We start from the raw sequence: 27,189 nt of genomic DNA, 5'->3' as shown, positions 1-27,189 counted from the left end.
ACAGGGAGTACAGAATAATCTATTTGCATGTATGGAGACTTTCATATGCTGGTTGGTCTTTGCTCATGGCTGCAGCCAAATCAAAGATCAGGAATTCAGATGTCATTTCTCATCCAGCCAACTGCCCTGAGAACAAAGATGGCTACAAGGGAATGAAAGGTGATGCACGGAGGAGCTGATGACCGTGCAGCCAGGTCTCTAATGAGATAAATCTCAGCCCCTGCTCAGACCGACAGGAGGTGCCAGTGTATATCTAAGTCAAAAATATATGTACATCACTTACGTGCACATACTCCTATTTCGTACCTAGGTCTGTCTCCACTGTAGTCACAGTACAAGCCCCTGTGGAAGTCACAGGTGTCGGCCTCAGTGCAGCTCTCTCCACGCTGCTTGGCACACGTCTTGCAGCAGTCACAGCCGTCTGTGACCAGGCTGATGCCGACTGCGCACCGGGGTGGGGACTTGGGGCACTCGCAGGGCCACTTGCAGTACTGAGTCCGTGTGTAGGTCTCTGTCGTGGCCAGGACAGTGCTGGTCATGGTGAGGGAGGTCTGGGCAGTGGCCTGCAAATAAAGAAACACAGCTTGGAAAGTGCCACAGAGAAATGGAGGCTGAAAACCCTGTGGTGCTTAGTCCTCAGCTGACTGAAAAAAACTCAGACAAACCAGCCTGCAAGTCAATTCAAAACTTGATAATCAGATAAAAAACCTGATCAAGGTTAGTCAAGGTAGAAAAGGGATATCATGTAACACAGTGATCCAATTCCAGGTCACTATTACTGAGATCGTGGAGTACTGGGACACTGTAGTTTATATCAAAACCCACAGAAGGTAGAGGCTCGTTATATTCTGCACTGTTAAACTCTGGGTTGCTCTGCAGAGCAAACTCTGGATGACATTTAACAACACCAGAGACATTTGTGGTGCAGGAAGGGTGAAAATCAGCTCAGTGACAAAGTAAAGATTTCACTTTTCCAAGAGGATCACTGCACAGAAAACCCATGCTATACATGGGGGTCAAGCAGGGCACAGCATCTCAGAGAGAAACAAATGGAGTTATTCACATTCTGTCAGCAGCAGATGGAACATGGCACTGCTTGGGCACATGTGGTCTAGAAGACCTTTCTAGTGCTGCAAAAAATAAGTGTGCAACCTCAAAAACTTCAGACAAAGAAAGTCAGGCTCTAGAAATTGCCAAGGAAATTCCATCCATTGCTGCCTTCGTTGTACTGTACTTTATATCCCCTGTGTTTTGTCCTCTTTGCAGTTTGTCTCAAACAAAAGGCTTTCCAACAACTCTCCATGAAGAAAATGCCTCACCCAGGAGTTTGTGGGAAAAAACATCCCCAAGAATTACAACCCCACAGCGGGTGAGCTACCCATCAGGATACCTCTGCAAAGACCCTTCACTGTTTTTTACAGTTTCTTTGTTAGCAGGCTTGGATTTTATTAAAGTACATTTCTAAACCCACTACTGTTGTATCTGAAGGTGTATTTAAATATCTTGATAATTGGTTGTCCTATATTTAGAACACTAAATTGTTAACACATTGCTAATCACTGCCAAATAGACAATGTGTTTGCTCTGGGCATAATTCCCAATTCCATTAAGGCCCCTTTTACAAACAGTTGGCCTGAAAGTTGGCTTAAAAACACCTTTAAACTCATGTTTAAACTAAAACATACCAATATAATTTACTCCCACTTTAAGGCTCCTTGATGCTGTCAGAGTTGTTAAAAGAGGAACATTCAGATTGATGAAAAGCCCTGGCCTTTTAATCGTAGGATTTTTCATTCCTCTCACAATAATTTGAGTAGGTGCAATAATCTGCCACTTGAGAAGAGAGGCCTCCTCAAGTGCAATAAACCTATTTACTCTGTTGCTGATCATTAAAAAAAGTGCTTAATAATCAGATCCAGATGCACAGACAAAAGTCACACAGCTATTGAAAGAGCTCATTGCCACAGCCCAACCCCGTAAGTAAATCCCTTCACCGTCCCTTGTTTCTGTTGTCAACATGAGCAAGCAAACAGCTTCTCCCTGTGCAGATATGAAAGTGCCTGTGAGCCAACACACGTAGCAAAGAGGAGCCCTGATACTCCCGTGGGTTTAGTTAATATGTGAAGGACTGAGGATGAATTCTTGTAAAGGACTGAATAGCTAGGAGACATTTGGTGGCTTGTGAGAGACAGGAGTTTGGAGTATTTAACAGCCCCTCCTTAGGTCTGAAAGCTGAGCTGGCCAGCGAAGCCTTTCCAGTGTCCTTACAGAGAGGACCTGTTGTGGTTCTTGGATGTGCTGGCTGAAATCTCCAGTGGTGTGGCTGAGTCCATTGCAAGGACACAGTATGGGCTACATAGGCATCTTCAGATAATCAGTATGGACAGGGATCAAAGTACTATCACTCCTGGGTTTTACAAACAGGGAAGGCTGGAGTGATGGAATTGGCATCATGTCCTAGACTCCATCACCACCTAAGCAAAACCCAGCCTTTGTAAATTGTTGTCCACCAGGCTCTTTAAAAGTGCACAACCTGTACAGCCTCCAAGCTCTCCTCTCTCCCCTCCTAAGTCCCTCAGACCTTTGCTATGGGAGAAAAAGTTCTGTAGATTTATAAAAGTATTGGCTTTCCCATTTCCATGGTCAGCTGTCATCACTGGAATACCTAAGTCTCTTTGGAAAAGTTATTCAGCCCTACTACTTCAATGTCCCAGAACATTTTAGAAAATAGACACTTCCTTATTAATGAGTATGTTGGTTAAGTCATCACGACTAATGCTTTCCACAAGTGCTATCAATAGGAAATCACACTGCAAGGGCCTCCCCCAATGGCCATTCTTCACTAGAAAAAAATGCCAAACAAACAAAAAAATGTAATTTAAGGTTTCAGGAATTGTGTATTTATGGTCACTATGATGCATAGGAGGACAATGACTTTGTAAGAAATCTGAAATAAGAGCAAAGAGAAAATGAACACCAAAAGTCACAGTAGTGGGGATCTGACAAATTTGTTTTAAAATGTCAGAAAGATAAAAGAATATGCCTGTTAGGAAATTAATTTTCCCAAGTACTAGTAATTTACCTGTTTCATTTAATTATTCTTCAATCTTGGAGTCTACAGATTTGTTATCTTGGATGCCAAGGAGAAAATATTCCACCAAAAATTATTCATGAGTTCTAATTTTTCTGCTTCTGGAAGTACAAACCCATTCTCATTAAAACAAGATGAAGCCTTTCTCACCCTGCCATGCCTGATAACTCTCTATTAAAGTCACTCCTGATTTATGCTTGGCAAACTTCAAAATTACTTTCTTTTTGCATCTGCAGAGCAGATTGCTAGCAACAATTTCTAGCTAATTTCTGTCTTCACATTCAAGAGGAGAGAAAGAGAAAATAAAAAATTACCCACTGTCTGCCATAGCCACAAACTGAGCATTTTTAATAGTCAGGAGTTTTACTATCCAGATTTCAAGATACAAAATGGATAGCAGCATTTCAGCAGCACATTCTTCCTACTGGCAAAGTATATTTTAAATCTGTCAAAAAATACTGCAATTGTAAGTACGTTTTAGTTTTGGAAACTGGAAAACCCAGGCTATGGTGTTGACACTAGTGTATATAGCCCAAACTACAAGCCAGGCAGATTTATTGCAGCACTTTTACATAATACATGAGGAGCCTCCATCTTAGCTTTAAAGCAGCGAAACATCACAATATACTCCTTTGCTTCTAGTTTTTACAGATGTTTAAAAATACATTAATGTGTACTGATTTTACTGTTTCAGTACTGCAAGATCTTCCTCTTAAAACCTTTTTCTTTCAAGTATTTTTCTCATCAGCTTGGTGAAAGTAGGGAGAAGCTATCCATGTTCTTCCCTTCCAGTTTATTGATGGGAAATGTTCAGAAAAGATGGTGACTTCTAAATTGGATTCCTCTGGCTATCAACAGAGCTGCAGAAATGGTTCCACGGTAGCAGAAACTTCAGTACTTTATCACCTCTTACTGTTTTCTCCTTGATGGTAATTTGATCTCAAAGGAGAACTTTTTAGTTCACTCAGAGCTGCCCAAGCTGTGTTTTGCAGCGAACATGCCATTGGGTGGACTACATTTAATTTCTCACAGCAGAACACATTAAGGAAATATTTTTAACCTACGTTCCCGATACTGCCTTTCTGAGGAAATGCCAGATGTCATTAATGAAGGGATACGATGTGATCTGGATTATCCACTGTTCTCTATCTCTGACATATTTTCACAAGTGAAAATGATTAGTGAGGAAATTTTATTAAAACATTCTCCATACTACAAGGTCTGACAACGTCATCCTGTCACTGTTTAGAAATAACTCCAGATTTGAAGTTTGACTGTTCTAAACAGTAACACTGAAGTTAAAAACACAATTTTATGCAGACATTTTGGGATGCATCTCCTAGGAAAGGGTTGAGAATTTGTATGTAAAACATCTGCTTTCCCCTGGTTCCACCTACTGGCTGAACTATTGAGACAGCATGGGCAGAAATGCCTGTAGAGCCAATTCCAGTTCCAAGAACCACCCTAAATATTCCCATTACCCAAAATTGTTTTGAAGGCACCCCAGGAGATTCATGCACCTTCCCAGAGTTGCTAACACTAACCTGATGCAGCAGGTTCCCAGGGGAACACAGCATCTGGAGCTCAATAAATCAGTAAAAAATGAAAAGACAAAATGAAATATAAATAATCCATTAAATAAAGCCACATACCCTTTCATCCCTCAGTTGTATTTCTGGGCAAGCATAGAGATTTCTTAGTTTCATCCCAGAGCTGACAGAAGTTAAAAACTCATAATGCTTGTCAGAGAGATGGCAATGTAAAACAGGACCTGGCTTACATCAGTGGGCTTAAGTCAGGCCCTCAGGGTAGGAGTTTGTTCTTGATTTTGCTCAGCTGAAACTTCTGTGCTGAATATTTCTGAATATTTGCATTATTATTATACCAAAAACAGGTGGGTTAACAGAAAGCCAGTTCTTACAGGGAGATCAGCAGTAATCACAGTACCATCAGGACTTCCTTGCTGTTAAACTCTTGCAACAAATCCCTAAGTCCCCATGAATGCTCATAAACTGTCACAAGCTAATGCTAGGGACAAGTAGCATCAGGACAGAGATATAAATCAGATTCTGCAGGACATGTAATTTAATGGTCAGAGGAAAATATGATTACTCAGGGCTCAGCTTCCCCATGCATGAGGTTCTAGATACCTCATTAAAATGATCCCAGACATGAAATCTCCAGGACACATTGTGAAATAACAGACTCTGAACCCAGAAAATATACGACAGTTTTAAAGATGTCAGGTGCCAGCTGGATTTATTCTTGCTGTGCATGGTAGGTTGAGCAGAAAGGAACATTCTGCATGAAGCCAAACGTTCAATAGCCTAAGAAAATAAAATATCCCCAGTGAACCAACCATTATATGTCTGTGGATCCATGAATGATGAACAATCAGCTTCCCATAACTTTATTTTGGGAAATGTATCTGTGGGAAGAATGTAGACTATGTTTGGAATAATCTTTTCTAACTCAGTTTAGACAATTACAGAGTAAAGATTACATACATTCATCTCTTTGCCAAAAAATTGCTCATACTGGTAAACTCAGTGTGACCTCCCATTTTCTTCATATTTTTCCATGGAGTATTCAGAGGGGAGAAACTTCCCTGTTAGAAAGCAACCTGATGTTTCATAACTGTGGCCCAGTAGAAGAAGCACTTACTTAGAATAGGGTGACCTAAAAATGTTTGGGCGTTATTAACAAATTGAAACTCCACAAACAGAGATATTAAACAGCACAAATTCTGTGCTCTAAGAGCATTTTAGTCTCGTGCTGCAATGAGCTCATCCCGTGAAACAAGCTTGAACTGGAGTCTGAAAAGTAACAGGGAACATCTGGAGGAGCAACGAGAAAAGTCTCCAGAAGGTACAAGCAGACAGACTTCAGTTATAGAAAAGGGAAAGTGTGTGTGGACCATGCAAGATCACAGAGTTAAAAACGATCCTAAAACTGCCCAGTACAAGATATTGATGTATCAGCCAAAAGCTGGGTAGCAAAACCAGTATCAGTTCCAGCCTCCAGACAAGATCAGACTGCTTTGGCAGAGGCTTTACTTTGCAAGTGGCCTTGTTCTGAAATTGCTTATCTCCTTTTCAGTCATGCCTTTGAAATCAAAAGGAAGATAGTTTTCATCTTCTTACTCTCTTGGGGACAGTCTTCCACACTGAGCATAAAAAGTAAAGAAAAATCAAAAAGCTCCACTTGTTTGTTCGTTTGGTTGATTGTGGCGTTTTTTTCCCCATGGCAAGAACAGCGCCGATTTCATTAAGTTCTTCAAAATTATCTTGGTTTTCATGACTTTTTTTAAAAAATCATGATTTTTCATGATTTTTTAAAAAATAAAAATTTAAATCTGCATTTTCAAGTATCCTGAATTTTCTGTTTATGTTCCAATGAAGAGAATTTTGACTTAAAATGACTTCTCATTTTTAAATTTCAATGTTGTCTAAATTCTCTAATCTGAAGCAGTTTGCTCATCCTAGTATCTGATCTTCCCTAGAGTTGTTGATGAACTGATGAAGTCATGCATCCCTATTTCCCTTAAATAGCAACTTTCCCTCCATATCAAGTTTGCACAACTATTTCCCTCTAGCTCTGAATTTCTGAGTTGGTCACTTTATTTTCCAACTATCAAAGTTCCTTACTCCTTGAAATCCCTACTAAGGGCTAGGTATTTGCTCTCATTTTGCAATTGTTAAGTAGTTTGTTTGGATGCAATATGGAAAATAATCTGTTCTTGGTGAGATATTAATAGATCAATTAATTCACTGGGCTACAGTCTTGAACCGTCACTTTAAAAGACGTATGATGGGAGCTGGCAGGGGATGGCAACCAAGATGGTCAGAAAGAGAAAGGAGACACTGAGACACCTGGGCTGCTCTCATCCACTCTTCCCAGTGGTAGCAGGGGGCAAAACAATGGACAGCAACCACAAAATATAGCTGGGGAGGTTCTGAACACCAGGAAGGCAACTTCTTTACTAGCAGAGCAATGCACCACCAGGACAGGTCCTCCAGGGAGGCTCTGGATTCTCTGTCCTCAGGTGTTGCACTCAGACCTCGAGAGGGCACGGACAACCAGCATTCCTGGCAGCCTGTGCATGCATACCTTGCCAAATCCACAGGTAGAAAATGCCCACAAACACAAACCACCACCAAGGCATCTTCACCAATTCAGTTCTGCATTGTGCTACCGAAAGTCTGCTTCTGGCTCAGGGAATAAAAACGGATCTATTTGTTAAATTGTGCATATAATGCAGACAGAAGAATTCTATTTTTTCAGGACCATCCCATCCCCTATCATAAGCCCAGCCAAAGAAAAGCTATTAGACAGCTAATTATTATTTTATTTGATAACAGGAAAGCTACCATAAATCTGGTTTTGTAGCTGGAAGATTTCAAGATAACAGAAGGAAAAAGAAGCTGCTGCTACTGCTGCTTTAATGGCCCCTTTGGAACACATGGCATGCATGGCTTCATCCAAAAAACATAGCTGTCATTTGCCAGCGTTGTATCATTATATCAAAGCCACTTCAAGACTCTCAATGAAAGATGAGCAGTCTTTGCACTGCTACATCCCTGTGGTTAAGTTAAAAACAGATGGAACCTACAACTTGTCTGAATAAACAGCAGTATTTCCAGATACTGAGTCCCACCATGAAAGGATATTTTGTGCCAAGCATGGCATATTTTGGTAATTGTGGCTCATAGTATGTTATGAGATCTGCTAGACAGAGAATACAGATGGAAGACATAGGTCAGCAACTTCCCTAGGGCCAACAGAAGATGCCAGAGTTCTGCATACTCGAGGAGGACCTGAAACTAATCCAGAGTCTGACTGTAGAACATTATGATCCAGCTTGAAGTGGCATGCATTATCTTACCCCTTGACAGGCAAAATCATGGCAAAAGTCTCTTGTAGCATCTGAAGTGAGCTGGTTCTGTGTGTACAAAAGGATCAGTAAAGCAGCATTTGTACATTTGAAGCAAAGGCATCCACAGTATAGTGGTTGTTCACCTGATCTGGGTGTGGTCTGGCCATACTTCTGTGAGGAAAGCAGCTTCTCTTCACAGAATCATGGAATCCAAATGTTCAACCAGACTTTAACTAGTGCCTGAGGCTGTTTTTAGAAAACCAAATCAGGAAAGTAGTGAAACACACAGTGGGAGAGGAGTATCAGCATATTTTATCTTACACCAAGCAGGGGAAAAGAATAATGACAGTAGCACAGTTCTAATTACCAGCAAACCCCATCCACATGATTGCTGTGCTGTGCTTGCAAGGACAAGACTTGCACCTTGGTCTCCACCACAGCTCAGCTCAGCTTGTGATACTTTCACATCTGCACTGTGAAAAATTCAGCTGATATCCCCCACCATGAGTTTCTCTGAGAAAAAAAAAAAAAAAAAAAAGAGGTTAAATTCCAAAGATCAAATGAAATGGTATTTAAATTAAAGAAGGGAAAGAGGCCTTGAAGATGCATCCAGACAGCAAGAGGTTGCTCTGATGTTCTGAACAAGCACCAGGCATCTGGAAATCCCTGAAAACAGGACTGTGGCAGTGCTAACACATCTGGGAAGTGCATGAGTATTGTCATCACACTGAGGGTGCAGAGGAAAAAGAGCCTCACACAGAAGACAAACCACAAAACCTGCCTGTGAGTAAAAGTCATATGACATGGTTAAGGCAGGGTGAGGGATGAACCATGAACATGAGATAACTGGAGTGCCCACATGATCACGAAGAGGAAAAGGGAACTGAGCACCTTCTACCTTTTCCCCCATCACCCTCTGGGGGCAGCTGATAATGCTGACAGCAGGACAGAAACAGCAGCATGGTCTATGCTGCTTCCAAGGGTTAAGTTTTCTACCTTCACTATTATGTAAGCCATAGAAACACTGAAGATAAGGGGCTAATGTGGATGTCTCAAACACCAACAGCCAAATAGCTGTGGAGCCAACCAAGGGTGTTGGTAATAACACACTGTGAGGAAGAACAGGATGTGGCTGGAGAAAGGATCATAGGCAGGTAGGGGCAGCACTTTTCTGGGATAAATGTCCTTGTTCTGGCTCCTGGAGATTAACACAAGACAGTACAGCACAAGGGCAGGGATGAGGCTGAGAAACTGACATGGACTGTACAGGAAATCAAGACCACCAAAGATCCCCAAAGCCCTCCAACCCATTTTCAGAAAAGTCAAGAAAAACAGACTGTCTGTGTATGCTAAATAATTTCCATAGAAAGTGAGAAACCTATCTCCAGGGCAGGGAAGATTTATCAATAAAATAGTACTTCCATGAAGCTGTGGTGTGTGTGCCCCCCAGGACCCTGGACACCCCATCAGACAGATCACCAGGACTGATGATATTTCTCTTCCCTCCTCTCTTCCTTTTTCTCTCTCTCCCCCTCTTCAATCCAATCCACCTCTCTCTCTCTCTTTTCTCTTTCACCCTATCCCTTTATCCAAAACCCACTGCCGTGGGTTACAGTAGGAGAACAGGGACTAACTTATACGAATTTCCATGCAATGTGAGTAATTTACCAATGAAACTTTGTCAACTTTTATGGACCCTTTGACTTTTGTCATTGTTTTCCAGCATGAACACCAAAGAATCTTGGGTGCTTCCCTTTCCTAAAAGGATGGGACACCATGTAAGTCCCTTCTGCCTCTTTGAAAATCCTAGAAAATATTCCCATGACATTTCTCTATGATATTCTGTGAAATTATTCACACAGACACACATCTAAACAATCTTCAGTTCAGAGGTATGAAGGAAAGTATGAAAAGACACACAGCACCGAGCAGATGCTACTTTATATCACATCCTCAAGGAACTGAAGTGGAGAATTCCCTGGAGAGACATTATCTTCCTAATCTGTTTTCTTCCTAAAGCTGGTATCAAGCTTTTAGCCATATCACAAGGTACCAATGTCAAACAACTGCCTCTTAAAATCCCCCCAATAGATTTAATTATGTATTTTGTCACTGTGTTTTAGAATGTGCAGAAAAGGTTCTCCAAAGGGAATCTGAAGCCCTTTGCAGCAGAGATACCTGATGCCTAAAAAGAGGAGCAAGCAGCAGAATGCTAAGCACACACTTCTTAGCATTTTTTCTTCTGACTTAAAAAGCAGAAATCCACTAAACAACAACACACACATATGCAAAAATAGACTAAGGACTTTTGAATAAAACCAATAAATTCAATAGAAATGTAGCTGCAAGCTCTGCATGAGTTCAAATGTACAGAAGAACATGGTTGGAAAGGAGTCTGAGCCCATGCACAGCAGGTAGGCAGCAAGCCAGACACAGGGTGGTCCATAAGCTAGAGAAATGATGAATTGCTGTAAGCTCATATTAGAAGTTAAACTGAGATCAGCACAAACAGCTTTGCCAATTTTATGGTGAGATCATTTAGCAGGAGCACTGTGATTAGCTAGAGGCCTGCTTTTCCCAAGCTTTGCTGAGCTTATCTGGCTAAATCCCTGGAACAAGTCCAGCCTATCGAAGAACCTTACTAGCTCAACATGTGGAGCAGAGACATTATATGCCAAAACATGTACACAATGACTCTTCCCGATGATGATATCAAAGATCATTAGGCCTAAAGCTATGAGGATGGAAAGGAACAGTAAAAAAATCTGTAATTTGCTAAATTTCTAGGTGGTAGTTTAGATTGGAGTACAGGCTTTGTCAGCAGAAAGGAGGAGACTGTAAATTTCAGATATTCAATGTACTCATCACCAGATATACCAGATCCAGGACACCCCTGTGCTGAGTTTTACATGATCTGTTACAAGTGGCAAGCCTGCACATGCAGTTTGGAGTCTACCAAAACAGACAATGTCAGAAAGAAGCATCCTCTTTCTTTGAAATCTAGGAAAACATCTGGTGATATTCCTATCCAGCTCCTCAGTCTCAGGGGTGATCAGGTGTGAAATGCTGTACTGTACCTGAATCTAAGAGATATGTAAAAGGACTTCAGAAGCCCACAGACTGAATGCCATCTAGAATGAAAATAATCCCTTAAAGCTGGCGCCAATCTGAGACGAATTCTTCAGGAGAGACTTTAACCTATCTCAGGATCATGCTAGAAATCAACATCAGCACTGCATTTCCAAGAGAGCATCTAATAAGACACGTAAAAACATGACTTGTTTTTACATATTATTAATTTTCTTAATGCTGTCATAAACTTCATGTAAGCTACAAGCCCAACCACAAGCAAACCAGCCTCCACTTTTTCTTTAAGAAAGGAAAGGAAAATCTGCTTTCAAGACAAGCCCATCTGGAGGGCAAGGTTTTGAGGCACACAGCAATCTGAGGGTCAATTAATCCCATTAGAGGTAGAAAACTAATATTTTCTTCTCTGTGGATGTAGAGATTATTCATTTCTTGCACAACCAAGAGGATATCTGACCAGCTTTCCCCCCAGAAAAGGCAAGAATCTGCTAGACCAGGTTTCTCAGAGCACCATCCAGCCTGGTCTTGAGCAATTCCAGAGATGGGGCATCCAAAACTTCTCTGGGCAACTACGTTAGTGCCTTACCACCCTCACAGTAATGCATTTCTCCCTAATATCTAACCTAAATTCTTCTGATTTAAAACTGTTCCCCCATGTCCTGTCACTATCTGCCCATGTAAAAAGTCTCTGTCCCTCTTTTTTATGAGCTGCTTTTATAAGTAATGGAAGGCCACAACGACTCCACTTGAAGATTTCTCTTTTCCAGGCTGAACAACCCAAACTCTTTCAGCTGGAGGGACATAGCTGGAGAGAGGAAGAGAAAGGGAGGAAATCAGTTTTGACTGGGACCTGGAGGCAGTAAGATATAATTGCAAATAAAACTACAAAACAGAAGTTCCTTTTCTAATGTAGACCACAAAGCCACGTGGCTATGATACATGGATGCATCTTGTTCGCTTCTCATAGTCACTGCAAAGGATAAGTGACAGGCAGAACAGCATGAATAAACGTCCTGGTTCGAGACAAATTAAGGGAAATGCTCTGGGAGGAACGTCCCCTCCAAAGAAGGCAGGTTTCAGCCACCCCTTCCCCCACCAGGTTTGGAAAGAAAATTCCTCAGAGGAAAGTGAAAAAGGAAAAAAAGCTATTTATTTAACAAACACAATTCACGCAGGCTTGGGAAAAGAATAATGCTAAATAATAGAACCTCTCACTGTGGAGAGAACCTGGGTAGATTTCAGAGTCCTTAGTGGCTGTGGCTTTCTCCTCTCCGGAGCTGGGGTTTCGGTGTGGGCCCCCCTGGGCTGAGGCGTAACGCCAATGTTCTGCTGTTGCCGATCAGTCCAGAAGAGAAGAAGAAGAAGAAGCCAAAGTCCCAGGGCTCTGTACTTTAGCTAATGAAGAAGAAACTAGGTAAAAAGCAAAAGGAATGAAACTCTCTTCCCTGCTGCAGAAGCAGAGCAGCCAGCGAGCTTATCTCTGTTTCTGAACACAGCACTGAAGGATTTCCACCGGCTTCCCCCATCTCTTAAAGGTCTGCCTTAAAGCTACAGAAAAGGCACAGGTTTCATGTCTGGGCATAGAGCAGGCAATAGGGGATACACATCATAAAGTCACCCCAAGACACTAAAATATCAATGCCGTAAAAGAATATTTATGCTAACAAAAGTCAGATAATTTGCACAGCCAAATAAATTTGAGCTAGTCCATAAATAGATCCCCCTGGAAGTGAAATATATGAGCATTTTGGCTCCAAAAATATACTGGATCAAGTCACCAGTTCACTGTGCAGTGCTGTAGAAAATTTCAGGTTTGGTTATAAGCAGCAACCACACTTGTGAGACACTCAGTAGATCACTGGGATCTTTGGCACTGGTGAAATTATGTGTCAAAACCCACCCACTCTCCTCAGCTTCTCTGAGCAAGAGCTGCTTTCACAGCTGCTGGGTGCAAACCCTGGGCCCCTCTCTGCTGACAGTAGAGGGGATCATTGCACTGACCTCACAGGAGACTTGACAACTCTGCATAAAATGACTGATTTTAATGCAGCCAAAGGTAGAGAACATAAACTCTAGATTGGAAAACTAGGCATGGCTTTGTTATTTGAGCTCAGCTTTTAGCCTCTCTGTGTCTGCAGAGCAGGAGTGGTAACAATTCTTTTGCTACAAGGAACAAACTGAAGATTGTGAGCTGCCCAGACCATGGAGGAACATGCAGCCCCCAGGGAGATGGCAATGAATGAGGGCAAGGGAGATCCCAAGCGTTCCCCTATGAAGACATCAATATGGATAGGGAGAGGTAGGAAACCCAGAGATGCTACAAGGGCTAGAAGCCCAGGGCTTTGTTCGTGCTGTGCCTGTGAAGAACAAATTTCTATCCACTCACCCACAGAATAATCTGTATTCAGCTTTTAGCATATGAATTTTTCTGAATATGACTTTCAGATGTGTCTGGAAGAGTTCAAATATGGTGGAACACCACAGCTGAACACCTTCAAGACATCTACTTTAGAAAAAAAGGGTTTCTCAATTTTTTCACATTAAGGGGAACAATGATCTGGCAGATACCATATTCCTCAGGCTGGATATGCTTGTAGGTCCAGTTGAAGAGAGGTTTCACTCAGGATGGCACAGCCAGATGCAACCAGGTCCTCACCAATGGGTGTGATACCACCAACAGCATGAATTAAATAGGGCGTGATACCACCAATGACATCTATTAAATAGTTCACAGACCCAGAATGAAAACAGACACAGCTGAGGATTTTGTTCTGGTATGAAGGGCTGAAATACTCCTGGCATGTAATTTATCCCAAGCTGAAATCTGCTGGACACTTTCTCATCTCATGCACTAAAAATCCTCTTTACAGAAGTCTGGTACATTGGTTTTCTGCTGGTGCTCTTGCCAGGGAATGTAATGATTTCAATTACTGTGGATTAAACTTAGAAGGTGCAATTATTTTCCCCTCCACAAACACAACATGACAAAGTGGGGATTGTGAAGGACAGAAGGGTTTTCACCAGCAGCAAGAGGAAATCCTGTTCCTTTTGAATGAAGTGTTAAGCCACAGCAGGATGTGCAATGTGTGGGATGTGCAAAAAGAAGAAGGAGAAATAAAAGGATTCTCTGGACAGATAAGGGAGGAAACTTTCTTTAAGGAGAGAAACTGGTGATGCTGAAGCAACATAACTGCAAGATTTGAAGGGTTAAACTGCCTGTTTACAGAGCCATCCAGTAGGAAACACAGCTGTATCAACAGGAAGCTGGAATCTGGAGTCAGAAATGCATTTTTAAACTTGTCCTTTTCTTTCTCAAACCAACCAAGGAGATTAACAGTGGAGATCTAACACAAAAAAGAAAGAGCTCAAGTGTGCAAACTCTGCAGCAACAAAGGACAGAGAGGAGAGATGACAGCTTCCTGTGTGCTGGCACAGCACTTACCAGCAGTAGCATCCACTTTCCAGCCCACCATGAAGACATAAAGCCCTATTCAAGGCTTGAGGAAGTCTCACATGATGGGAATTTACTGATATGAGGATGACTGACAGGCCCTTAGGTCGAGCTGAGCCAGAAGCAGCCAAAGTGCTCTCTGCCAGGCCTCTGTGACTGTCCATCTCTCAACATACACCCCCACATTGTGCCTGGTGTCCAGGCCATTTTTCTCCTACCTCCCCTACTCTCCATGTTTGAATAGCCTTAAGAAGTTATAATTTCAATTTCCTATTTCTCAGTTCCTTTAGCCAAGCTCCCAGACTCAGAGGAATGTCCAAGTCTCACTGGTTTCAATATGAATTCAGACACAAAGTAGAGAAAAACAAAGAGATGTTAGAACATTGGTGTGGATCTGTCTCAGGTTCCTGACCCTACACAGAGCTCCCATTAGCTTTCCAAGGAAGCAGTTGAATTCAGCATTATAATTGTGATACAAAAGGACTTTTCTTCCTCTACCTCCTCTCCCCCCACCCCCTTTTCTGATACAGTTCATCAGAACTCTATAAAAATGGCAGGAAGTGCATTTGCATTTTCATCAGAAGGTGAGTATAAAAACTGAATTTTGTTACACAGCACTTGGAGTATCCTTCCTACTCAGTCTCTTTTACAAGAGAAAACAAACCACAGACACACAAGCAAGCCAACCTGTTACAAAGAGACTGATGCAAAATGAGAAGGAACAACATTTTATTTTTCCAAATACACTCATTTTTTAAGTCAAGAACTAATAATTTCAAGTCCGCTACAAACTGCAATGTGGTTGAGAGGCTGACCTTTAGGGACCAGGGTCTCGCACCCCATGTTCACAGAGCCTACAACCATTAACACCCCAAATCAGAAGAGAAAACAAATACTACCTGCTTGGTAGTAGCTATGAAGAGAGAATGCCTGGGTTTTACATTCACTCTGCTACATTTTAACCTTATTTTCAATCATTAAGAGGGACTTAAATCCATATCCTGTTCATATGTGGGTTTTTTGGTTTTGTTTTTTTTTTTTTTCAGGTAATTACCCAACTCAGGGTAAATGTTGATCTATCATTTCATGCCATAGATTTTAATAGCACCAAATAATCCACATAGATTGACTAAAAAAAAAAAAAAAGAGCAAAACCTGTAGGGAATGTGCATAATTTACACTTTAATAGCATTAAAAGGAAATAAGATGATCACAAAATTTTATGAGATTAAAAAAATACCAAAAAGCACTGGGCAGAGGCAGAGGCTGAAAATCCAGGGGAACTGCCAGGAGGCAGCAGGTATGTTTATAATATTAAGATCATTTAGAATGACGACTATTCAAATATCTCAGAAAGATGTATTCAACATTCGTGAGAAGAGAATAAAAGAATGGTTATGTTCCAAAACGGTATTTCCTCAGCTCTGAACTGGGGTTCATGAGGAAGTTCCCATCAACAGATGTTCTGCAATTGTCTCTGCAGCTCTGGTTTAAGGGAAATCTCTTTCTAATAGTTTGGCTACTTGATAGCATTCTTTAAAGAAAACCTTGAATTCAGATTCAAAATTTTCACCTTGATGTTCTCTCCGATTTCTAAAGTTCCCTTACTTTGTCATGGGCAATTTCTCCACATTTAGTCCGTGTTGGTCTGGATTTCCATAGAGCTCACATTTAAAATTCCACAGACCTGGCACATGAAAGTTCCTTCTCTTGGCTGCTAGCTCATGGCTAGGAAAAGAATTCTTTCCTTTTCTGAAAATCAGCAGCATTTGGCTGAGAATATTTGGCGTGCAAGGCTTGGATAGAGCCAGTTAAGCCCTCGTGTCAGCTCACAGGGCCATTGCATTGTGACACAGTTCTGAATCCTACCCTGGAGCCCCATGCCAAGGTGAGGCCACCTGGGGCTGTGGGTGCCCAGGCCCTGAGGTCACTAACTGGGGTTCATCTGCCCTGGCAGCCCCACACTGTGGCCCTGGGAAGCAGTGAGTCCTCAGTGCTGACAGAACACCACGGGGTTCTCTCAGCCACGTTTTGGCTGCCCAGAGCAGCAGCTGAGCAGAGCATCAGGGATGAGAAGCCAGCAGGGAGAGAGAGCCAAAGGGAGCTTGGAGAGATCACCCAGATAAGTCTCCCATGTGAGGCTTGGCTGATGGGTTGATCCAAACAATTTTTCTAAGAGATGTTTTTAATTTTTTTAGTGAGAACTGCTGTGGAGGAGCAGCCAGCAGAGTGATGGCTACGGGCAGCATCTTGTCCCATGTACATGAAAGAGAAGGAAGGGGGGTTATGAGTCCCTGAACAGGGAGAACAGGCTGTTCCTGAAGATCTGGCCCAGAAAAAGCAAAAAGAGCAAATTTGTGCAGTGGGAATGAGGGGGCTTAGAAGAAGTCAGAGCCAGCTCTTGAGCCAGCCTGGGCTCTGCTCTCCAGACTTTAGTCCAGATATGCTTGAAGATCAGATCCTCTTTTAAAACACAACAGAAAGCCCCAAAAAGCAGCTGTACCTTCCCTACCACCCCTAACAAAAGCTGACACATTGCAAATGGGGAAGAAAGAAAATAGAGAGAGGCCTTGACTTTTACAAGACTTTGGGGGCAAAACCATAGCTTTTGAATTAAATACAGTGGAAACTACAAGCATGGAAAAGAGAACACTTCCTGGCACAAATTCATTAAAAAAAAAAGAAAAGGAGTAAAATTATAAGTATAGAAAAAGAATGAATTTAGCCAGAGAATTAATCCCCTGGGTCCCAAGGTCAGTGGAAACAGAATTGAAATTCAGGGCTTTGGTAAAAAGAGATGCCAGAGAATGAACCTAAAAAACTGATGCAAGAATTAAATATGAAAGCTGGTATACTTAAAGGTATCAGCTCTCCAACTGGGAATGCACACGTGTCACTTGTACGAGCTAGAAGAGTGTGCCACATTCTGTTTCTAGGAGGGATTACTCATGGTGGAACGAAGCAACTTTCATGAGGGTGATATTATTAAGTAATTCTGTATTAATCTGGGGCCCCAGAGGTGAAGTGACTGTCCCAAAGGCAGACAGGATGTCTGTGGCAGAGCCAGAAATAGCACTTAGATTTCTTGTTCCTACACTGTAACCATACCATGATCCCTCCTCCTAAACACAGCTAATAAACCAAGTCATTGAGTTCTTACTGCATGCAAAAAAGAAATTGTTCCACTGAGCTGCCTCTCAGGTGCTCTCAGCTCAGCAAAGCCACTTTCTTAGCGTTTGGGTTTCAACCCTCACATGCACCTGATGCCTGCAAAAGGGTAGAACTCGTTCATCTCTCCAACACCTTCAAGTCCCACACATCCTTGGTGATCAGCAGTTTATAGCTTGATGGATCTGTGCAGTGATGAAGTGGGTCTTTCACACATGATTCCCTCTTGTTTGCAGGCAGCTGTGATACTGCTGGGGCCCAGGCTAAACCAAGCAGTCGACAAAATTCCCGTTTGTGATCCAGAGACCTGCTGACACTACGAATGGCAAAACACAGAACAAAATAAAGCAAAACAAAATACAACCTTGCTCAGGCCGGGGTATTGCTGCCACTTCCCCATCCCAAACAATGCCAGCCTGAAAAGTGGCAACATCTCAGCCGTTAAACAGTTAACGCTGCTGCTTCCACCCATGGAGGAGGACACCAGCTGTGTGGTTGGCCCCTCGGAGGATAAAGATGAATTGCTAATTGTGTGGTTACTGACATTTGGTCTCCCACACCCCCGACACGCGAGGGCAGTGTTGGTGCACAAATGGTGCTCCCCGGCAGCCCTGCACAGAACCCTGCTTCTCCCGAGCATCCCCCTGGGCCAAGGCTGCTCTGCAGACACCATTTGTACCAGAAAAACCACATTTGAGAAGCGTATGGGGAGGGGGAGGGAGGTGTTAAGCCAGGATATTTATATCCTCTCTCAGCTCCCACTGCAGAGGCAGTTTCTCTAAGGAAGTTTCTCCTGTATGTTAGAGGCTGAACAAGGAAACCAAGATCAACCCCTTTATAGTCATATAGTCACATGGGAATGAAACAAATTCAATTATTTAATAATTGCTCTATAAAATGTTACAGTTATCGAGGATGCAGAGGTTTTAAAGGAATCTCAACTTTGCTGCTGTAATATCCATTTACTTCTCTGATCAAACACTCCAGCCTCCCAGATGATACTCAGGCAAGCATTTTAATATAGCTGGGACAGGGAGAAACAATGAAAAATATGGCACAAACATCTCCTCAAGTGCAAGTAGACTCTCTGTATGGAAAAACTGACACAAACAAAAAAAAATACAAGGGGGGTGGGTATATCCATATGTGTATTTTTTATATATATACACACATATGTAAAACACACAGAATTAGGTATATCACATATCATCTTAAAAAAGCTGAAGCATCTTATTTGAGCCTGAAACTAGGCATGTAATGCACTGTTCCACTACAAACCCCGGAGCTCACCCACACCCAGGCAGCTTTGGTGAGCCAGGAATTCACCAGCCTTCATGAGCAGGATCACACTGCCTCTGTGGGGAACCCCAGTGCACTGAGCAAAATTAGCACAGGTTTTGATGCAAAATCTGGACATACAAGTCAAGCAACCTTCAGAATTCCACTACCTATGACCCCTTTGTCAGGCTCAGAGACTGCTGCACTGTATGTTCATTTCATACAAGCGTTCGAATAAATGTAATTTTAAAAATGTACCCTTGGGACTCTACTAAAACAGTGAAAATTAATAATGAACAGTCTCCATAAATGAACTGCAGTGTTAAATAGCAGGGATGCCATTTTATATTTAACTACTAGGGTCAAATGTGGAAATAAAACTCAGAGAAAGGCACCAACTGAATTTGCCCTCATTCTCTTACATCAATGTTTATCAGCCGCCACACAGATGCTGTGGGTATGATCCAGCCCTGTAAGTCCAAGGTCCAGCAGGAAATATTGCCAGCAGTACTTATCAATAAATCACCTGCTGAATGGCTTAAATAGTTAATGGAACCTGGATATTTTCCTAATTATTTTTGTCCACCCTTTTTTTCCCCCCTCATTAAAATGTAACCAAAGAGTTTTATAGTGTAGTCCACTTGCAGATTCTTAGCACTGGCTGCAGTTTCTGTGGTTTGGTCCTTCCTTGCTAAATGGCTAAAACGACCCAGCTGTTACTCTAAACGCAGGGAACTGGTAGCCTGGGGGCAGCCAGGAGCATGTGCCAGCCATTCAGAGGAGAACTTAATTCTCCCCGAATGGATTTCGACATCTTTGCCTGCCTCTCGGCCCAGATACAGAGAGTTCCCTCTGTCACAGCTGATATAAGTTGGTGATCATAAATGTGAGCTATAGCCTGCTTGGTCATCACATACATCCAGGAATATACTGGTGAAAAAACCAGAAAGGAGGATCTGCAAGTCCAAAAACGTCAGATACAGAAGGACCTCATGTACTCACAGCTGTGAGAATGCCAAGGACACATCAGGCATGGCAGTGATAATGGCACAGGGGTGTAGAGCACAGCCAGGAGATGCTATAGGATAGTCATGGCACTTTCTAGGGAAGTTCCCAGTCTCCCTGCAGAGCCCTGGTATATTATTGTCCACCCAGTGCAAGAAGGCTGGTCCCTACATGGATAAAACAAGTTAGGAGTCATTGCATTGGGTGATTGGTGTTGTCCCCAAAAGGCATCAAACTGTGTTTCAGCAAAGCCATGCTCCATTTTTTTCTCTATATTCTTCTTTTCACGGGTCAAGGATATACGTGTGGAGAAGAGGAAACTTCAGCAAGAGAAAAAACAACCCCCCACCCATCCTGCCATCAACTGTTACTCAAAAAGCTTCAGTAAGAAAACAACAAAAAGAAAAGCAGGATGGTAGTCTGGAAAACTGGTAGAGCATAGAACAATTCAAAACTTTTAAGCCACTCAGAAATTTAAGTGTGAGTTGCATTTACAGATTCTAGAAAAGGGGAAGTGCAACACTTCACATGCAGCTATAAAATATTGCTACCTTCTAATGAAAATAGAAAAGAAATGTTTAATAACAATAGTCTGTGAGTCATTCAGAGCAATTTTGGTCAAAGCTGTGAAGCCTGTGTGGGCTGCACTGTTCCTGGTGGCATTTAGCTGATTTTCTGTCAGGTATTGTACAGAACTACGAAGTAGGTTACTACTCCTGACTTTACTATGTTCTTTTCCTTATAAACGGATACTGCAAAGGTGCAAGGGGTAATGGTTTTAAACTGAAGGAGGGCCAGTTTGGATTAGACATAAGGAAGATTTTTGCAAGGGAAAACCACAAAAGTGGTGGATGCTCCATCCCTGAAAACACTGAAGGTCAGGTTGGATGGCTCTGAGCAGCCGGGTTGAGTTGAAGATGCCCCTGCTCGTTGCAAGAGGGTTGGACAGTGTGACCTTCAAAAGTCTCTTCCAACCCAAACCATCCTATAATTCTATGACTACACATGATATTTACATGTTTCTGAATCTAATGTAAATACCAATGAGTCAAGCTACACAGCTGCATGCTAGAGATGTAATAATAAAACCAACCCATCGTTTCTACCTGGAAGTCTTTCACTGGAGATTATTTCAAAGTGTTTGGAAGGGAGAGGCCAAGTGTGCTTTAAGATTAGTAGGAGGAGTTTGTTTCAGCTCTAAGCAAAAGGTATAAAAGCAGCCAAAGCACTACAGGTGTTGTGTGTTCTATACATCTGGGTGTCAATGAAATGCTGGACCAAGGGATCTTTCTGTGCCCTCCCATTGCCAAGCATGAGGCATTTTATCTAGAAAATTCTGTGAATTTGCAAGACAAGCTGTTAGGATAAGGTCCTTTTGCAGCGCCGGAATCGCTCCATGACAGCAAAGACTTAACTGTGCAGATGTCCAGCAACATCAGGATCCAGGTGACTCATAGCTCTCTGTGGATGAGCCCACAATTATTTCTGCAAATACATCTCAGGTTTCTTTTTGGGCTCATTGCACACCATCCTGGATTTTGTGAAATTTGGCTTTCCAACTTGCTCATCTCTTGTTTGCTTTATAGGTTAAGTGGAATGACAGACCCAGACTAATAAAACAAAAGAACAACGTGGGAGCTGTTGAGAAAGAGAAGAGGAACTGAGATGACCACACAGTCCTGGAATGCATTACCAACCCAAGTATTAGAAATTCATTACTCAAGTTGTGCTGCAAAGCTCAGCTTAAGTGCTATCTTCTTCCACAGCTGTTTCAGCCTACAGGCTCTCCTTTCCTTCCCCATCCACAAGAGTATTTACTTGTGGGCCAGAGCCAGTGGTTGGCACCCACAGAAGTAAAAATGCCTTTTTTCCCTTTTACTTTCCCACACCTAGCCCAGATGCAAGGATTACAAAGCCCAGCAGCAGCCTATGAGAAGAGACAAGGGATTAAAAGGACTCCAGAAGCTTCACCCAGGATGCCAGAACACACATGAGGGTTCAGTACGGATGCAAAAAATAACAGAGCACCAGCAGATGTGCATCCTGAAGCTGGGAGACCACCAGGCTGCAAGAGAACCCATGATCCTCATCACAGCTAAGGAAACTCAGAGCAGCACTGAAGAATACCTGCACAGAGCTGCTAAAGCAGCAGTGAGAGCCCCTTGACCCTGCAACATATCCATAAAAATCAGATCTGCAATCTCCTGCCAACCTGCAGCAATGGGAAGCTGAAGACAACTCACCTCAGGATGCAGCAAACCCTGGGTGGCACAACACATGGAGAGGGAATGATGGGGAAATTGGGTGCTGGAAGACCAGTCCAAGAAACTGGGTCCAAATTCCTGATGGACATCAGAACACAGAAAGGAAACAAATGGATATATTTTCTTTGGGCCTATCACTGCCAAGTTAGCAGCTACCAGTCAGTGTTTCTACTCAACAGAAAAGGAAAATTGTGCTTTTAAGACAAGGACAATAAGAATGAGGATGCTTGAACTATATTAATAGAAAGCAAAGGGGGAAGCAAGAGGAACAAGTTCATCCAGGGTACCTATCCAAACCTCCGACTGACAAATCTGAAAGACTGAGGAAACCTCGCCCTGTTTTCTGGGCCACAACATGAGACACTGTCAAGTTCAATACACGAATGTATCTTCAGCTGAAGCTGTGGGTGTCCAGCTTTTGCCAGGCCACAGCTGCCAAGGTTCACATACACAACATTATTTCTTGGGTTTATAAACAGATTCAATTCCACTCATGCATGAGAGCCAGGGCTGTCCAGACAGGAATGCTCAAGACCCCTCTGGGACACTGAGACATCCAAAAAGAGCAGTTCTCAGTAAGCTGAGCCTTGGTAAGATGCTAAAGCAACTCTTAACATCCCAGCATGGGAGCCCAGAGCTTCTGAAGAAAGAAGAGAAATGTCCCATGTGGGAGTATGGAGGACTTCTGAAAATTTTGACCATAGCACCTGGGGAAGGCAGGAGAAACTAAATGTGCATGACTCTTTGAAAGGACAGACACACAGAATCATCATATAAATCTCACACTTTTGCTAAAATCCATAGCTACCACTTATAACTAATGTCTTTTCCTGAAGGCAAGACAGCTGCAGTGTGGAATGGGGACAGGACCTGCCCCAGGGGACATAAACAGGCAGTGGCACAACTGTGAGGAGGGTGAGGAAGCCAATTCCTGTCCCCAACTCTGATGCTGGAAAAGAGATTGTTTCACACTACTAAAGCAAATTCAGGAGAAATTGGAAGCAGACAAGAGAAATTTTGAAGAAAATGCATCAGGTCCTGCTTCTCTCAGCAGAAAGTAAGAGCGTGTGTGTGTGTGTGTGTGTGTACATAGGAAGCATCTTCATCAGAAACAGACTTGGGTGTGGGCCTCTGATCTGTGTGAAGAACATTCAGTGCTACCTTCAGGATGTTGCCTTAGCCATGATCTCATTCTGCAAGTGGATGTGTGAGGGGGGACTGCCAAATGAAAGATCAGCTTTGGGAAGGCCCTATGCACGATGCAGCCATACCCATGGGAGCTGTGTCTGCCAGCTTCAAGCCTCAAGATGATAATTTTCATAGCTGAATCTTCAGCTGCTATAACCAGAGCAATTTTAATTGACATCTACAATTTATGGAAGTGTAGCCCTTCTACAGAGCCCTTCTACAGAGAAGTGTATCCAGTGTATCTCTGGTAACCAGATGTTGTCAAGCAAGAGGGAATGGTGGGAAGGTGTGAGGGACAAGGCACAGCAGCTTTGAACCTGTGCTGCCTGAGATTATCTGTGCCCCATTAGCCATGGTGCAAACCTTGAACCTTCTGTTAAGAAGCACTTAACAGGTAAACCTCAGATCACCCTCCCTGGAGAGGCATGGGATTTTTGCAGGCAAGAATAAAGATGTCACTTTTTCTTTTCTTTATGTTTTTGTTTTGCATTGTTTAGGGTTTTTTTGTTTACGTTTGGTCAGAATGTATTTTTTCCTGGAAGACCCCAAAGAAATTTAATAATTTTTTCCTGCTAACAAATCCAAATATTTTAAAGATTAAATTCTTGGCTTTGTATCTGTACAGATAAATCTCATAAAAGAAGGAAAAACAACACATTGTGGTTCTTAACACAGCCTGAGGCAGCCCTGAGCCTGGGTCATTATCAGATACTATGTCATGAAATAGGTTCCCACAAAGGAGATGGTGCCAAATAAAACCATCTTTGGCCATCTCTCTCTTCCCTCCCATCGACCAAAGCCAAAACCTTTGTGTTTGTGTACCATGACTGCCATCACATCAAATAAATCAATACCTGCCTGCTAGTTGATGTGATGAAGAACAACTTGATTCTTTGCTTTTTCTCTATTTGAGAAGTCCGCACATTTGCATTCACCCTATTATTTTTTATTTTAGATTTTCAGTTCCACACATCACCCATTCTTCCACTTCAAATGTTTTAGAGAGCCTCAATGCTGTTCCTATTCTCTACTAATTTTCTACAAAGTGTGGAATAATTTTGTTAATCTTCACCCCGGTTTAGGACATTTTGTCCTTTCTGAACAAGTGGTCTCACACTTCTGAATCATCAGGACTAGAGACTGAAGATTCTGGCTCTGACTCCTCAATGTGCAACACTGAAAGGAGCCAATGTATCCACTTTTAAAGTCCTTTCTGAAAAAATGACTCAGGCACTGAGTAAACTCAGCCTGGTTGAAGGGACTTAGGCTCCCATGGTCTCTGTCCTTATACCTATGTTAAAAAAAAAGTATTTCAGGACATTTTTCAAAACTTATGCCTGAAATTCCAGCTATGCTCAGTTATTTTTTTCTTCACAAGCCCATCACCTGTGCAGTTTTGCCCTAATAAAAAGCCCCTATTGATAAAACTCTAAGAACTCAGTAACTGCTTGTAGTTTCAAACAGTGCTAGGGGATGCAGAACCTGAGAGCTGCCTTCAGAAATGCCCTGCCTGACCTTCCCATATCATCTCCTCTGCCTTTCTCCCTGGAACAATATTATATCTAACCCAGAGAGTCAACCCTCTTCTTTCCCAGTGGAACATCTTTTTCTGTCCATAGTTCTTCCTATACATGAAGAGTAATATGTCTCCAGGGAGCCCACAGGGCTTTGCAAAGTGTGTACAGTGACCTGCCTGGTGCTACCATTCCATGGATGTCACTGCAGAGTTGGAAAGGTCTTTATCACTGTTGTGATGATGCCAGCAAAGACAAAAACTATGGATGATGAGGTGGGGCAGTGTTGGAGCTTTACCAGGACTCATCTGTTCTGACTCTCATGACTTAACTAAAGTATCTCATAAGCAGGGTAGCCATGCCAGCTAAATGTTCACAATATACCACAATAATTGCAATATTCCTTGTTTCTTCAGACAACACCCTTAATCAGACCAAACTAAGCCTTCTCTGATCCCAAAAGTCCTTTAAGTACTACACAGGCTGATACTCCTTCCCAGATGCTCTCCCCAGCCCCTCTCACTGATCCATGCTCTGCACTCTTTTCATCCCTATTTCCTCACTCCCTTATATATGACAAACCAGAACCTGCTTTTCACCAGCCTACCAACCCCCCATAACATCCCAGTTCAGGCATGGAAAGGGCCCACAGAAAGCCAGCTCATTACTGGGGAGAAATTATCCCTACTCAATAGTTTCTAAGCACAACCTTCCAAGGTCCAGCCCCATGGGTGTGTTCAGGAGGTGACAGTGTCCCGGAATGCTCCAGAGAGCAGTTTCACCTGCTCTGTTCAATGGAAAGTCTGAGCTGAAACTGTTGAGACCCAGGAGACTTTTTAGGCTATTTTTTATACTGTTTTAACTCTTTTTAGATACTCTTTAGACCAAACATGCTTCTAGAAATATCTGGATTGCGTTCACTTGCCTACCCCCTCAGCAAACGCATGTGCCTGCATGCACTCACACACTCACACATATTTTCATGCCACAGCAGGTTTTTTACAAAAATCTTTGATACCAAGGGAACCCAGGACAACCACTGTACAATTTACAAGGCTCACACAGATCTCCTCTAGTGACAGTGTTTGGGGGGTGGGGGGCAGCTCCCTTTGTTTAATTTTTTCTTGCTGAGCAAAAATCAGCTGTGGTAAGAACCAGCTTCCCTCAGGAGCACAAGAGGTGAGGTTTGTTGGTTGCCAGTTTTGTGTTGTGTTTTATTTCCCAGAAGAGGCCTTGTTATCAATCTATCTCATCATCCACGCAGGACTTATCCCTGTGCCATCTGCTGTCACACAGGTGTGCCTGCTGTGCCGCACCACGCGGTGTTTTCCTGGTTTAAAGTGTGGCTGTATCTCACACCACACGAGCCAGCCCCCGGTGCCGGCAGCTCTGCCACGCAAAATCCCCTGTGCAGAGCGGTTGATGTCACGCCGCTCCAAGCGGAGGGATGCTCAGACACAGCCTACACGTGTCTGCCTCAGGGAACACCTCACTTTAAGCTGGGCAGTCCAAACGGGTCCCTAACATCCCCTTCACTGCCAGGATCCCCACGGCTCCCTGAACCCCGAGTCCAGCGCTGGCTCCGGGGATGGGGGACAGGGGACCGCTCCCCCTCCGGGGATAGGCTCTGCTTCTCCCGTCGGACCCTCACCGCTTCCCACGGCTGCTCTCAATCCAACCCTCTCTCTCGGGAATTCTACCCAAGCTGCGGCCACGCACCGGGAAAAGCAAAGAAAAACTCGGCACCTTCGGGAAAGAAGCGTCTTCCCCGGACAGGTTTTTCCAGAGAAGAGGGGGAGGAAAGCGGCTGCTGCTGCGTGGAGAGGCAGCTCCAGGAGACCGGGAGGGGGATGCAGCCCTCCTCCCTCTCCGGCCTCGGGGCAGCGGCGGGAGCGGCTCCACCTGCGGGAGCAGCCGGCGGCACCTCCCGGCCCCGCTCCCGGCACGGCCCCGCTCCCGGCACGGCCCCGCTCCCACCCCGCTCCGGTACCGGCACCGGGGCCGCCTCGGTTCCGGCACCCCTGGGCACCGCCGCGCTTTCCCCTCCTGCCCGATCCCCTCACAGCCTCAGCCGTGCTGCTTCAGGCAGCAGTGGGGGATCTCCTCATCCTTCTTTTGTCCCACGGTACAAATAATAACAATACAAAGAAAAAAACCTGTCAGTTTTCTGCGCTGATCCACCTGGATGCTGAGCAGAGCTCAACTCTAAGACACTTCTGCTTCCTTTCCTTTCCTTTCCTTTCCTTTCCTTTCCTTTCCTTTCCTTT

At 43.2% G+C, this 27,189-nt stretch overlaps 1 protein-coding gene across 3 annotated transcripts in view; it reads right to left on the bottom strand.

Moving 5' to 3' along the window:
• Window positions 1–27,189, bottom strand: part of CCN4 (cellular communication network factor 4) — a 34,760-nt gene that overhangs the window by 7,073 nt on the left and 498 nt on the right. The window contains exons 2-3 of one of the 3 annotated variants that reach the window (XM_042036317.1): window positions 22,200–22,298; window positions 284–563 (exon numbers count right to left, since the gene is read on the bottom strand). In XM_042036317.1, the coding sequence (XP_041892251.1) occupies window positions 284–563; window positions 22,200–22,298 (379 nt within the window). Of the gene's footprint in view, window positions 1–283; window positions 564–8,334; window positions 8,481–22,199; window positions 22,299–27,189 lie in introns of all 3 variants that reach the window. The other 2 variants (XM_042036319.1, XM_042036318.1) reach the window with 2 other exon arrangements.

The sequence above is a fragment of the Corvus kubaryi genome, unplaced genomic scaffold, assembly GCF_017639235.1.
Source record: "Corvus kubaryi isolate FWS band 111438036 unplaced genomic scaffold, C.kubaryi_AGA036_p1.0 37385, whole genome shotgun sequence".
Classification (NCBI taxonomy): domain Eukaryota; kingdom Metazoa; phylum Chordata; class Aves; order Passeriformes; family Corvidae; genus Corvus; species Corvus kubaryi.
Note: the sequence above shows the minus strand (reverse complement) of the source record. Positions and strands in the feature narration are given on the sequence as shown.